The following is a 12808-nucleotide window of genomic DNA, read 5'->3' as shown; positions in this document are numbered from 1 at the left end:
GCAGAAGCCAGCAACCGGCAATGCAAGTCTCCCACCTGGGTGGCAAGGGACCCGACTACTTGAGCCATCACCTGCTGCGTCGGGTGCGGAGCGGGGACCCAAACCCAATCACTCTCCCTCCCGTGCACTTAAGAGCCGAACTCTGTGGGACGGGTAAAGTCCTCAATGATCCGGCCCTTAAATAACGTGGGGGCCTCTTGCCCAGGCCCCTCCTCTGTCTTCACACGTCAGAGGCCTGGCGAGCTGTGCTGCACCTGCTTCGAGGCTCACTGCCTGCGCCATCTAGGGTCAGTGATAGGTCACGGCCAGAAGACGAGAACACTCGCGTTTGTCAATCAGCGCGCTACGACCTGGTCTCTTCCACCTCTTGCCTGGCCCAGAAGCAGGGCCAGGACTGGGGGCGGTCAGCGAGGCGTCCGGGACACTCCATTTCGGACGCGCTCGTGCTAGGGTATGGGTTAGTCCAGGGCGCCCAGGCGCTGGCGTCAGGACCGGAGGCCGGAAGGAACGTCCAGGAAGACCCGCCCATGAGCGCTGGGCCCGCCCTCGGGATTGGCCTTCCGGGGCCGAAAGAGGCGCCCTATTGGCCCTGGCTCCGTGACGTCAACGGGGCGCGCCCGGGATCCCCAGCGTGATTCTCGGGACGCCACGCCACTCAGCTGTCAGTGTAGTGCCGCGGCTGGCGGGGTCGCTGGCGCCAGCGGTGACTTGTGCTGGTGCCCAGGCGCCCTTCGCCCTTCACCTCCTGCCCGTGAGCCTTAGCCCTACGGCGCAGGGCGCCTGGCAGCATCGCCGGCCGAGGCCAGGTAGACTGGGTCTGGGCTAGGCTGGGAGGGTGTCCGCCGCCCGGGTCTCGCGCAGAGGGCGGGACTGGACCTGGGTCCCCGAGCTGCTTACGAAGCCATGGACAGGGTGGCGCGGTCCCCCTGACTGCAGGAGACGAATCAAGACACGGATGAAGACGGAGGGGCCGACCTAGGTTTCATACGTGGTGGGCGTGGGCCCCACGTGCAACCCCGCTCCGCAGAATGAAGTTTGTTGTGTTCCCACCTCGTGCCGCCGCCCCTTTCGCAGCGTTGGGTGGGTCTCCGGCTGCTCTGCCTGGCGGTTACTGCGGAAGCACAGGGACCACTTTCCGACTGGGGCCTGGGCAGGGGACTGCACCTCTCAGCCCCAGGAGAGCTCTACTTGAGGGGCGTGGCTGTAGTGGTGGACGGATCTGCAGGTGCCTGTCACGGGAGAACTGCGCGGGCCCGGTCGCCAGCTGGCGGTGTTTTCTCAGGCGTGGCTTTTGGTAGTTAGGGGCCTTGGAGGAACTCCTGGTGGAGGTCCTTCCTTCTCCGATAGGCTCTGGGTTAAAGTGCCCCGGGGGAGGGGAGGGGAGTGAGGGGTTGTAGCTGGGTTGTCTTCCAAGGATTTCAATGTCACTTGGACTTGGATTCAAATCCCAGCTCTTTCTCCTTCTAGCCCAATGACCCTGAGACCCTTGGGCAAATCCCTTTAACCGCTCTAAGCTTTACTTTTTCGTCTGTAAGGACGGGCTAACAGCCCCTTTCCACCACAGCTGTCAAGAGAATTAAATGAGACGTTGTGGGTGATAGCTGGCATGCAGTGGGGACAGGACTCCTAGCGCAGCACATGGCGAGCCTGAACACAGGCCCTTTGGTTAGAGCCGCCCTCTGACCATAGCACAGTTGGTAATTGTGGAAGACAGCGGAGCCGGGGGCTTGAAGCCCCTGGTTTCCTGGTTGGACTTTGAGGGCCAGTGCAGTGGTGACCTGAGACTAACGAATTTTTAACTGAACAGGTTACTTCATCTGGGTGAAGACCAGGAGTCCAGGGAGGGCTCTGTTAAGACAGGTACCTCGCTCACCGGTGCTACGGCTCACTAGGCTAATCCTCCACCTAGCAGCGCCGGCACACCGGGTTCTAGTCCCGGTCAGGGTGCCGGATTCTGTCCCGGTTGCCCCTCTTCCAGGCCAGCTCTCTGCTGTGGCCAGGGAGTGCAGTGGAGGATGGCCCAGGTGCTTGGGCCCTGCACCCCATGGGAGACCAGGAAAAGCACCTGGCTCCTGCCATTGGTTCAGCACAGTGCGCCGGCTGCAGTGTCCTGGCCGTGGCGGCCATTGGAGGGTGAACCAACGGCAAAGGAAGACCTTTCTCTCTGTCTCTCTCTCACTGTCCACTCTGCCTGTAAAAAAAAAAAAAAAAAAAAAAAAAAAAAAAAGACAGGTACCTCACATACTTGTGGCATAAAGGGCTGTGTTTTTTGTTTTTTTTTTTTTTTAAGATGTATTTATTTGAGTTGCAGTTACAGACAGAGACAGGGAGAGACAGAGAGAGGTCTGGTTTACTCCCCACATAGCCACAACAGCCGGAGCTGCGCCAATCTGAAGCCAGGAGCCTGGAGATTCTTCCTCGTCTCCCACGCGGGTGCAGGGGCCCAAGGACTTGGGCCATCTTCCACTGCTTTCCCAGGCCACAGCAGCTGAGACAGGAACCAGCACCTCAGGCAGAAGGTTAGCCTACTACACCACAGTGCTGACCCATAAAGGGGTATTTTTGAAAGCAAAGAACCATCCAGAGGAAAGTCTCCGTGGTGCAGAGGGGAGGCCAGACTTAGATTAAGAACAGAACATGACAGTGGGGCTTGTCAGTAGGACCTGAACTCTTTCCAGGTGGTTCAAGGAGGGAAGGCATGACCATGCCTCCCAAGGTTGACAGTCACCAGGCTTTCCCATGGTGAGGAGCCAAGTCCTGGCTTCTCTCAGTTGCTCACTCAGCAGAGAGTGGAGAGAGAGCTTTCTGGGCACCAGGCACTGTGGGTTCAGCAGCCCTGGCCCCCGCGCTGGGGGAGGCAGCTCGGTGGTCCTCGTCAGGCCCCGCTGCTTGTGTGCAGACTCTCGCCTCGGGCAGCCTGTGCTCCAGCAGCGGAGACAAGTCACTGAGAGGAAGAGGGGCAGGCGCAGAGCTGTTCCAGGAGGCCTGGGCAGCCTGATAGAGGCTCTTGCTTGAGGGTGGCAGCAGTGGGAAGCATTTTAAGTAACAAGGTAATACAGTCAGGGTTGGCGCTGTGGCGCAGCAGGTTAAAGCCCTGGCCTGAAGCACCAGCATCCTATATGGGTGCTGGTTCTAGTCCCGGCTGCTCCACTTCCGACCCAGCTCTCTGCTATGGCCTGGGATAGCAGTAGAACATGGCCCAAGTCCTTGGGCCTCTGCACCCATGTGGGAGACCCAGAAGAAGCTCCTGGCTTCGGATTGGCACAGCTCCAGCCGTTGCAGCCATCTGGGGAGTGAACCAGCGGATAGAAGACCTCTCTCTCTGTCTCTACCTCTCTCTGTAACTCTTTCAAATAAATAATAAATAAATAATGTAACACAATCAAGTTAGCATTTGACAATGGCTGGGCAGGTAGGAAGCCAGTTTCAGCAGTGGCCACTTGCCCGTGCTGGGCTGCCACCCTGACAACTCCTGCTGCCCGTGTGTGCTCAGCTCAGCCCGCATCATGTCCTCAACCTCACAGCACCAGATAAAAGGCAGACCCCTGGTCACTTCCACGGCACTGGTCCCAGTACTACAGCTCATGTCAGCTGTTCGCGCAGGATGGCAGGGCTGAGTCTGTCGGCCTGGTTTCCCCAGGGCCTGCTATGTGCCAGGCACAGCGTGAACTTTCCAGAAACACTGGCATTCCCGGGACTGGCGTGGTGTGTATGGCATGACATGGTTGCTGGCAGGGTGAGATGATTCTGAATCGCGGTGGGGCGAGGGGACGGGGCTGCGGCTGAGGAGCTTCCGGGACCTCTCTGTCCTCCAGGTCCTGCTCTTTCCCTGCGGAGGGGCTGATGCTGGCATCTGCTGGGAGGAGGCTGCTCAGGGCTCTGCTGCAGGCTCACAAGCGGCCCCTGCAGCCCTCCAGAGACATGAGACTGGTGCAGTTCCAGGCCCCTCACCTGGCAGGGCCTCGCCTAGGCCTGGAGTCAGAGAGTGGGGGGGGAGTCATCGACCTCAACGCCTTTGACCCCACGCTCCCCAAGACCATGATGCAGTTCCTGGAGCAGGGAGAGGCCACCCTGTCGGTGGCAAGAAGGTAAGGCAGCTGGCAGTGTCGCCCTGGAGCCCCTGCCCTGGGAAACAGCCAGCAGGGGAACTTTTCACCTTTCCTTTCTTACCTGTTCTCATTAGGAGGCCCTGAGAGGGTGGGCAGCTCTCCAAGGCCCCCTCTGGGTAGCGGAGCCAGCCTCTACTTTGTCCTCGCGCTGCTTTCCCCATGGGATTAAGCCCCCGCCTGTCTGCAGGGTCCGGGGCCAGGGGACTTGCGAGGCAGCTTGGGAAGCCGAAGAATGCTTTGGACGCTTGGCTCCTTTGAGGAGAGAGGACTTCAGCAGCAATCTCTCAGGACAGCTGCCAAGTTTGGGCTGGATTGGGTGGGGCGGCCCCGAAGCCAGGAGCCCTGTGGAATCTGTCCTGGGGGATTGGTGAGCAGTCAGTTCAAACCACTCCACCTTATCGTGTTCAGGAAACAGAAATGTTTGAGAGCACCCAGAGTCCTTGACACCGTGTTCCCAAGGTTGGAAACAACTTCCACGCCCCTCATTAGGGAGTGGGTTGTAGTGACATGAGCAGTAACCAGAGCTGTGGAGGGAAAATAGTGGCTGCTCTCTATGGAGAGATCGCTGGAAGATACTAAGGTAGAAAAAAGAAAGGCCGGCACCGCGGCTCACTAGGCTAATCCTCTGCCTGCGGTGCCGGTACTCTGGGTTCTAATCCTGGTTGGGGCACTGGTTCTGTCCTGGTTGTTCCTCTTCCAGTCCAGCTCTCTGCTGTGGCCCGGGAGGGCAGTGGAGGATGGCCCAAGTGCTTGGGCCCTGCACCTGCATGGGAGACCAGGAAGAAGCACCTGGCTCCTGGCTTCGGATCAGCACAGCGCGCTGGCCGTAGCAGCCATTTGGGGGGTGAACCAACAGAATGAAGACCTTTCTCTCTGTCTCTCACTGTCAAACTTTGCCTGTCAAAAAAAAAAAAGAAAGAAAAAGGAAAGAAAAGAAGGGTGTATGGGAGCCTGGGGTGCCATCGTGTGCATATAAAAGTGTGGTGGGGGGAGCTTTGAGGAGCTATACAGATGGTGGTCTCCAGGGAGGGGGACAGGGTGACCAGAGGGATGGCAGGCCGCTTTTGAATCCTCTTACCTGGACCTGAATTACCCAGTGGGGGGCGAGAATTAACACTGGGTAAAAGAGCGAATAGTGCTTCATGGCCAAGGGCAGTAGCGGGGCTCGATTTTCATACTGACCCTGCTGGACTGATCTGGAACGGGGGAGGGGGAATCATTTGCTGCGGCCCTGCCAAAGCAACCACAGTTGGGACTGGGGATTCAGTGAATCTGTCACAGGCTCCTCATTGAGTTGGTGACTTTGTGTGGCCCATGAATGATATAAATCTCCAAAGGGCACCTTTGAAAGCAGGTTCCTCACTCTGTTTGACAAAGCAAACCCGGGGCGGGTGCTTGGCACAGCAGTGAGATGCTGTTGCGAATGCCCACATCCCATATAGGAGTGCCAAGTTCAGGGGCAGCCTCCTCTGCTTCTGATCCAGCTGCCTGCCAATGTGCTCCCAGGGAGGAAGCAGATGCTCACTGAAGTACTCGCACCCCTGCCACCCAGGTGGGAAACCTGGATTAAGTTCCTGGCTCCTGGCTTCAGCCTGGCCCAGCCCTGGCTGTTGTGGGCATTTGAGGAATGAACCAGCAGACGGACTCTCTCTGTCTCTGCCTTTCAAATAAGATGAAGATAAATTGAAAGTTAGAAAATGTAAAAAGCAAACATTGTAGCTGCTGCAGGATTTCCGCAGTGTGCCCCAGGATGGCCAGCCTGCTCCCAACCAGCCCCTCTCCCCTGATTGCTCTCTGCAGAGCCCTGGCTGCCCAGCTGCCAGTCCTGCCGCGGTCAGAGGTGACCTTCCTGGCCCCCGTCACAAGGCCAGACAAAGTGGTGTGCGTGGGCTTGAATTACGTGGATCACTGCAAAGAGCAGAACGTGCCTGTGCCCAAGGAGCCCATCATCTTCAGCAAGTTCGGCAGCTCCATCGTGGGGCCCTACGATGAGGTCGTGCTCCCGCCCGAGAGCCAGGTGGGTGCCTGCCCGCTGCAGCCCCCGCAGGGCGCCCAGAGCCTGGCCTTCAGGCTGCAGGAGACCCCATCACAGGGAGTAGAGACTGCAGGGGCTCACACACTAATAGCAGTGGCCTCAGAAAAAAAGCAATCCCATCTTTCCCTGATTACAAAAGTTACGGACCTTCTGTAGAAAATCAATGACAAGGCCGCCGCCACGGCTCACTAGGCTAATCCTCTGCCTGCGGTGCCGGCACCCTGGGTTCTAGTCCCAGTCGGGGCACCGGATTCTGTCCTGGTTGCTCCTCTTCCAGTCCAGCTCTCTGCTGTGGCCCGGGAAGGCAGTGGAGGATGGCCCAAGTGCTTGGGCTCTGGACCCGCATGGGAGACCAGGAGGAAGCACCTGGCTCCTGGCTTTGGATCGGCACAGCGTGCCAGCCGGCCGTAGCAGCCATTTGCGGGGTGATCCAACGGAAGGAAGACCTTTCTCCTTTCTCTCTGTCTCTTTCTTTCACTGTCTAACTCTGCCTATCAAAAAAAAAGAGAGAGAGAAAATCAATGATGACGACCAATCAACAGGAAAGTGCACAGCCACCCGTGTTCGTACTGCCTGGGGTTTGTAGTATTAGTATTTGCTGCATAACTTCCCAGTGTTTTTTATCCCAGTGTTTTTTATTCCGTGTGTATTTATACTCCTCCTGCACCAGCATTTTACTTAAGACTCCATCAGAGCATTTTTCACACTACTGAGCAATTTTCCTGCCGGATTTTAGATTGCCTAGGAATTGCTGTTGTACCGACAGCTGTAACTTCCTCAGGAGTTCCCTGGTGCTGGACTAAAGTTGTTTCCAGTTTTGGCTTTTATAAATATTGTTGCAATGACCAGGCTTGCCTAGAAAAGACTTTGTATATCCATTAATACTTAATTATTTCCTTTGGATAAGCTCCTAGAATTTGAATGTGTCAAAGTACAGGCAGCATTTTAAAACGCTTGAGAAATTCTGCCCAACTGACCGTCAGAGAAGTTGTAAAAACAGTTTCACAGGCCGGTGCCACGGCTCACTAGGCTAATCCTCCGCCTGCAGTGCCGGCACCCTGGGTTCTAGTCCTGGTCGGGGTGCCAGATTCTGTCCTGGTTGCCCCTCTTCCAGTCCAGCTCTCTGCTGTGGCCAGGGAGTGCAGTGGAGGATGGCCCAAGTGCTTGGGCCCTGCACCCACATGGGAGACCAGGAGAAGCACCTGGCTCCTGGCTTCGGATTAGAGCAGTGCACTGGCCACAGCGCACCAGCTGCAGCAGCCATTGGAGGGTGATCCAATGGTAAAGGAAGACCTTTCTCTCTGTCTCTCTCTCACTGTCCACTCTGCCTTTCAAAAAAATAAATAAATAACAGTTTCACGCATCCACCAGCAGTGTTTGGGCCATTACTAACACTAGTTAGTTTCCTCTCCTTTTTTTATTTTAGAAATATGTTTTGGAAGGACTGGCATTGTGGTGCAGTGGATTAAGCTGCTCCTTCCAACGCCAGCATCCTGTATCAGCACTGGTTTGAGTCCTGGCTGCGCCACTTCCCATCCAGCTTCCAGCTGATGCACCTGGGAAGGCAGCAGAGGATGGCCCAAGTGCTGGGGCCCTGTTGCCCATGTGGGAAACCAGGATGGAGTTCTTGGCTCCTGGCTTCAGTCTGGCCCAGCCCTGGCTATTGCAGCCACTGGGGGATTGAGCCAACAATGGACAGTCTCTCTCTGTGTCTCTCCCTCTCTGTCACTCTGCTTTTCAAATAAATAAATCTTTAAAAACAAAGGAGTTTGGGGGATGTTTTGGAAATTATAGTAAAGTTGAAAACAAAGGTATAATGAACACTCAGACTCTTCACCTGGTTTATCTTGCCATATTTTTTCTGTCTCTCCTCTCCCTCCTTCCTCATCTGAACGTATATATTTTTGGAGTGAGAACCTTTGAAAGTTGCAGATACTAAAACAATTCACTCATAAAAAACTTAAGCATGCATCTCCTAATAGGGACAGTGGCCTGCATGACCATACCATGGTTACCACTAATAAAATGAACGTGAATAATATCTAATCCATAGTCCAGCTGGCCCCATTCCCAACCGGGAATGCTCAGAGTTGACCGAAGGTGACTCTGAATTTGGTTGCTTTTTTTGGGGGTTGATCTAGGATTAATCAAGGCCGCACACATTTTGGTTATGTCTCTTGAGAGCTTTTGATCAGGGCTCCACTGACTTTTTCTTAAAAGGCCAGTTAATAATAAATGTTGGGCCTTGAATGCAGTGTGGACTGTGTTATGGCAGTATAGCTCTGCTGTCGTGGTGTCGTGACACATGAGTGAGCACGGCGGTGGTGCGGGAAGACCTGATTTATTTGCACAAACAGGCATGCAGGTGCAGGTGTTGGGCAGTTCCCAAGCCCCACATCAGACTTCCGGGTTGGGTTCCCAGCTCCGGCTCCTGGTTCCAGCTAATGTGGACCCCAAGAAGCAGCAGTGATGGCCCAGGTGCTGTCCCTGTGACCCACGCGAGAAACCTGGACTGAGTCCCTGATGCCGGCACCCGCAGGCCCAGCCCCAGCCTGTGCGGGCATTTGGAGCGTAAACCAGTGGATAGGACTGACCTCTCTCTCTGCCCCTGGGATAAACAAACAGAAACGCAGCCCCTAAGCTGGCCATGGTTTGCCCTCCACTCTCGGTAGGTCTGCCCACCCTTGTCTGTCGTGACGCTGACCTTGGGAAGACCCCAGCCGGGCTCCCTGCCCACACGTCCCGCACTCTGGATTTGCCTTGTGTCCTCACGATGAGGTTCAGGTTACGCACTTTGGTCTGGAGTTTCCCACAGACGGTGCTGTGTGCTCCCGTGAGGAGGCTCACGTCTGCTGGCCCTAAAGTTTAGCCGGTTGGTGTAGTTGATGCCACTAGATCTCCCGATTGTGAAGGTGTGCTCTCATCCTTGTAACTAGTAAGTGGGCCATGGTGTGAGCTGGGGACTCTGTCTTACTGCCTCTCAGCTTCTCATCCCCCCTGACTTATTGCACTGCGGGGTGGGGACACATGGCTTTTCTATTGGGCCTTATACTTTCATCACTGGCATTCTGTGAAGAAACGCTGTCTCCCTTCCTTTGTTTACTGCACACCTTTGGTATCCTGAAATTTCTGATTTTTATTTTTATTCATCATTTACCTGTAATTTATCATTTACCTGTAATTTACCTGTAATTCATCATTTACCTTTTTTAAAAATTACTTGATTATTTGAAAGACAGAAGGTCAGAGATCCTCCAGCCTCTGATTCACTCCTAAAACACTGTGGTGGTTGGGGCTGGGACAAGCTAAAACCAGGAGGCCGAAATTCAGTCGAGTTCTCCTCACACTGGATGACAGGGACTCAAGTACTTGGCCTGTCACCTGCTCCCTCCTAGGGTCTGCATTAGCAGGAAGCTGGGTCAGCAACAGAGCCAGGAATCAAAGGCAGGCACTCCGGTGTGAGACGCAGGTGTGTTGCACAGCACTGCAAAGTCCACTCCCATCTCCGTGCGCTCTGACCTCAGCTTGGCCAGTTGTGGGGGGAGGGGAGTTTCCCATTGGTTCCCGGCCCCATCACTTGAGTACCTCCTTGCTTTCTAGCCAGGACACGCCAGGCTTATCTCGTACTCATCTTGACCTGGAATTAACCGCTTCCTGGGATCTTGTTTCTTCTAGTGGGGAGTTGTATTAGAGACCAGCATCTAGGTGTCCATGTTCTTACACCGGTTCTAGTTACTACCGTTAGAAACAGCAGCCAATCTGAAGGGCCTAGTTGCATTTTGCGATGAGGAGAGCGAGCATTTTTTTCATTGTTTGTGGCCATGGGTTATTTCCTCTTTATGCATTGCTTATTAAGTCCTTTGCCCACACTTAACTTCGTGATGCTGAACTGTTATCATTAAAATGAGTTAATGGGTCACAGCACTTGGAGCAGTGCTGGGCACACTGTGGGGCTAACTGTTGGTAGCTGTCATTGCTTGGTATTCAGTCTTTATTGCAGCTATCAAAAGTGACTTTTTCTTTTTTAAAAAAAAAATTGTACTTATTTGAAAGGCAGAGTTACATAGAGAGAAGGAGGGATAGAGAGAGGTCTTCCGTCCGCTGGTTCACTCCCCAAATGGCCTGGACCAGGCTAAAGCCAGAAGCCAGGAGCTTCTTCCGGGTCTCCCATGCTGCAGGGGGAGTGCAGGGGCCCAAGCACTTGGGCCATCCTCCTTGCTTTCCCAGGTGCATTAGCAGGGAGCTGGATTGGAAGTGGAGCAGTCAGGACTCGAACCAGCACCCATATGGGAGATGTCAGTGCCGCAGCCAGCAGCTTAACCCACTATGCCACTACACTGGCCCCAAGAGTTGACTTCTGAACTAAACCTCCCAGACTTGTTGGTCTTGTGGTCAGTGTGGAGCTGTGCCTTCCTCCAGCAGTGCTGCCTGCCACTACCCAGCGCTTAGGGATATACACATCCTGCAGCTGGCCATGAGCTCTGCTTCGTGGCAGGTGTGGAGGCCTGGCCCTGAGGCCTGGTGTGCGGCCTCCGCATGCAGGAATGGCCACTACAGCTCGCTGCTCTCCCACTCAACAGGAGGTGGACTGGGAAGTGGAGCTGGCCGTGATCATTGGGAAGAAAGGCAAACACATCAAGGTGAGGTGGAAGGGATGGGCCCCCAGACCCTGCTCCTGCCTCCTCACAGTGATGCCAGCTGCCCCCGGCCCTGGGAAGTGGTCACCCCCGTCTGCCTTGTCCCTTGCTCTCACCCACAACCTTTGGCTGGCTCTGGGGGCTCCTGTGAGATACAGGATTTAGGATCCTTTGTAGGGATTAGTGTCACCTGTGATGTAACCTGTCTGCCCTTACAGGCCACGGATGCTATGGCTTACGTGGCCGGCTTCACCGTGGCTCAAGATGTGAGTGCTCGTGACTGGCAAATGAGACGCAACGGAAAGCAGTGGCTACTGGGAAAAACCTTTGACACCTTCTGCCCCCTGGGCCCTGCCTTGGTGACCAAGGACAGTGTGGCAGGTAGGTCCCTGGTTCTTGCCATTTGTACCTATCCTTGCAGGTACCTGTGTGGGGACAAAGCAGCATTCCAGGCGCTGGAGAGGGAGTCCAGCTACATGCGGAGCCCCTCCCTTCCCATGGCCCTTTTCTTGCTGCTTCTATAGAGGGTGGGTCTCAGCCTCAGTGCTGAGCTCTGCAGCCCCAAGCCCCCTAGGGGACGCAACTGCAGAGGTGGTCAGACTGCATTCATGAAGCCCATTACCAGGGTCAGTGCCACACCGACACGTGGGCCAGCCTTCCCCCAGCTGCCACGTTGGAAGGAAGCAACACTGACCCTTGAGCGTTGGTGTGAGAGGCAGTCTCAGAACCTGTGCGTTTTCCACAGTAACGGAGAGGTCAGCCCTGTGTGACCAGAACAGCAAGGAGGGGGCCACTGGCCAAGAAGGTATAGCACAGCCACTGATAACTGGCAGGGCCAGAGCCACAGAGACACCCAGTGCACCAGACGCCCAGGGCCTCCCAGCACCTATTCAGTAAGGCAGGCAGTGCTCAGAGCGTGAACGTCGTCACAAGAACACGCAAAGTGCAAGTCCACCAGGACGCTGTCACAGGTGGGCGGGGCCTGCCTACATCAGACACGGGGGCCTCGCTGTCCCTGCTCATGCTGTCGCCCTCGTGCTCTGTGGATGCGGGGTCGTTTTTCTGGCTACAGTTGTTAGCCTCTGCTGTGGACAGCTGTCCATCTTGTAGGGCAAAAACCCTAGCCTTTTTCTCCCCACTTGAGTCTGGACTGCCCTCCTGTCACTCACCCAAGTGACTGTGGCGGAGGATGCAGGGGGCACAAGGGGGCCAGTGTCTGTGGAAGTTCCCAGGTAATGCTGAGCCAAGGGGGCCACAGGTGACGCTCTCACACGTGCAGCTCACACAGCCTCCCTCAGTGTGGCAGAGGGGTGACCCTCCGCGCTTCCGTTTCAGATCCACACAACTTGAAGATCAGCTGCCGAGTCAATGGGGAGGTGGTCCAGAGCAGCAGCACCAGCCAGATGGTGTTTAAGACGGAAGAGCTGATAGCCTGGGTCTCCCAGTGAGTGTGCAGCCTGTGCGGCCAGCCCTGCCCCCACCAGACACACACACACCTGCCAGCTGAGCTGACCCTCTGGTCCTCTTGCTTTGCCCCAGGTTCGTCACTCTTTATCCAGGGGACGTCATCCTGACCGGGACCCCCCCAGGTGTTGGTGTGTTCAGGAAGCCTCCCGTCTTTCTCAAGGTGGGTTTGCTCAAGATGGGAGGAAAGGGAGCAAGGAAGGGACCCAGCAGGCCTGTGTGTGTACGCGCGCGAGTCTGGACCAAGGCTGAAACTTGGGGCCCACTCTGTTACAGAAGGGAGACGAAGTCCGGTGTGAGATTGAAGGACTTGGCGTCATTGTCAACAAGGTGGTGTGATGGGGCGCACAGGACGGGGTTTCCACTGCCACTCAGCACAGCACAGCACTGCACCGGGGAAGCCCAGTGCCAGCGTGGGCTCCTGCCAGCTGCCTCAAGGCGCTAGGTGGAAAGGAGGAAGATCGAGCTCTCAATAAATCTGTCCTGCCACGTGGCCGCTGGGTCCATGCTCTGTCTTCTCTCAGGGCTGGTCTGGTGGGGGAGACGGGGAAGGAGGCGCGGCT

At 55.8% G+C, this 12808-nt stretch overlaps 1 protein-coding gene across 2 annotated transcripts; it reads left to right on the top strand.

The window, feature by feature from the left end:
- Positions 1-276: 276 nt before the first annotated feature.
- Positions 277-12738, top strand: FAHD2A (fumarylacetoacetate hydrolase domain containing 2A). Of its 2 annotated transcripts, none has more exons than XM_002709566.5 (8): positions 277-806; positions 3816-4088; positions 5910-6126; positions 10725-10784; positions 11000-11162; positions 12117-12225; positions 12321-12408; positions 12522-12738. In XM_002709566.5, exons 2-8 carry the CDS (start codon positions 3844-3846, stop codon positions 12582-12584), a joined length of 945 nt encoding a protein of 314 aa, XP_002709612.1. In that variant the 5' UTR covers positions 277-806; positions 3816-3843; the 3' UTR covers positions 12585-12738. The 2 variants fall into 2 exon arrangements, with proteins under 2 accessions (XP_002709612.1, XP_069924890.1); XM_070068789.1 differs by having other exon boundaries at positions 607-1080.
- Positions 12739-12808: the final 70 nt, after the last annotated feature.

This window comes from Oryctolagus cuniculus, chromosome 2 (genome assembly GCF_964237555.1).
Source record: "Oryctolagus cuniculus chromosome 2, mOryCun1.1, whole genome shotgun sequence".
NCBI classification, from domain to species: domain Eukaryota; kingdom Metazoa; phylum Chordata; class Mammalia; order Lagomorpha; family Leporidae; genus Oryctolagus; species Oryctolagus cuniculus.
The sequence above is the reverse complement of the archived record's forward strand: the minus strand, read 5'-3'. Positions and strand labels throughout refer to the sequence as shown.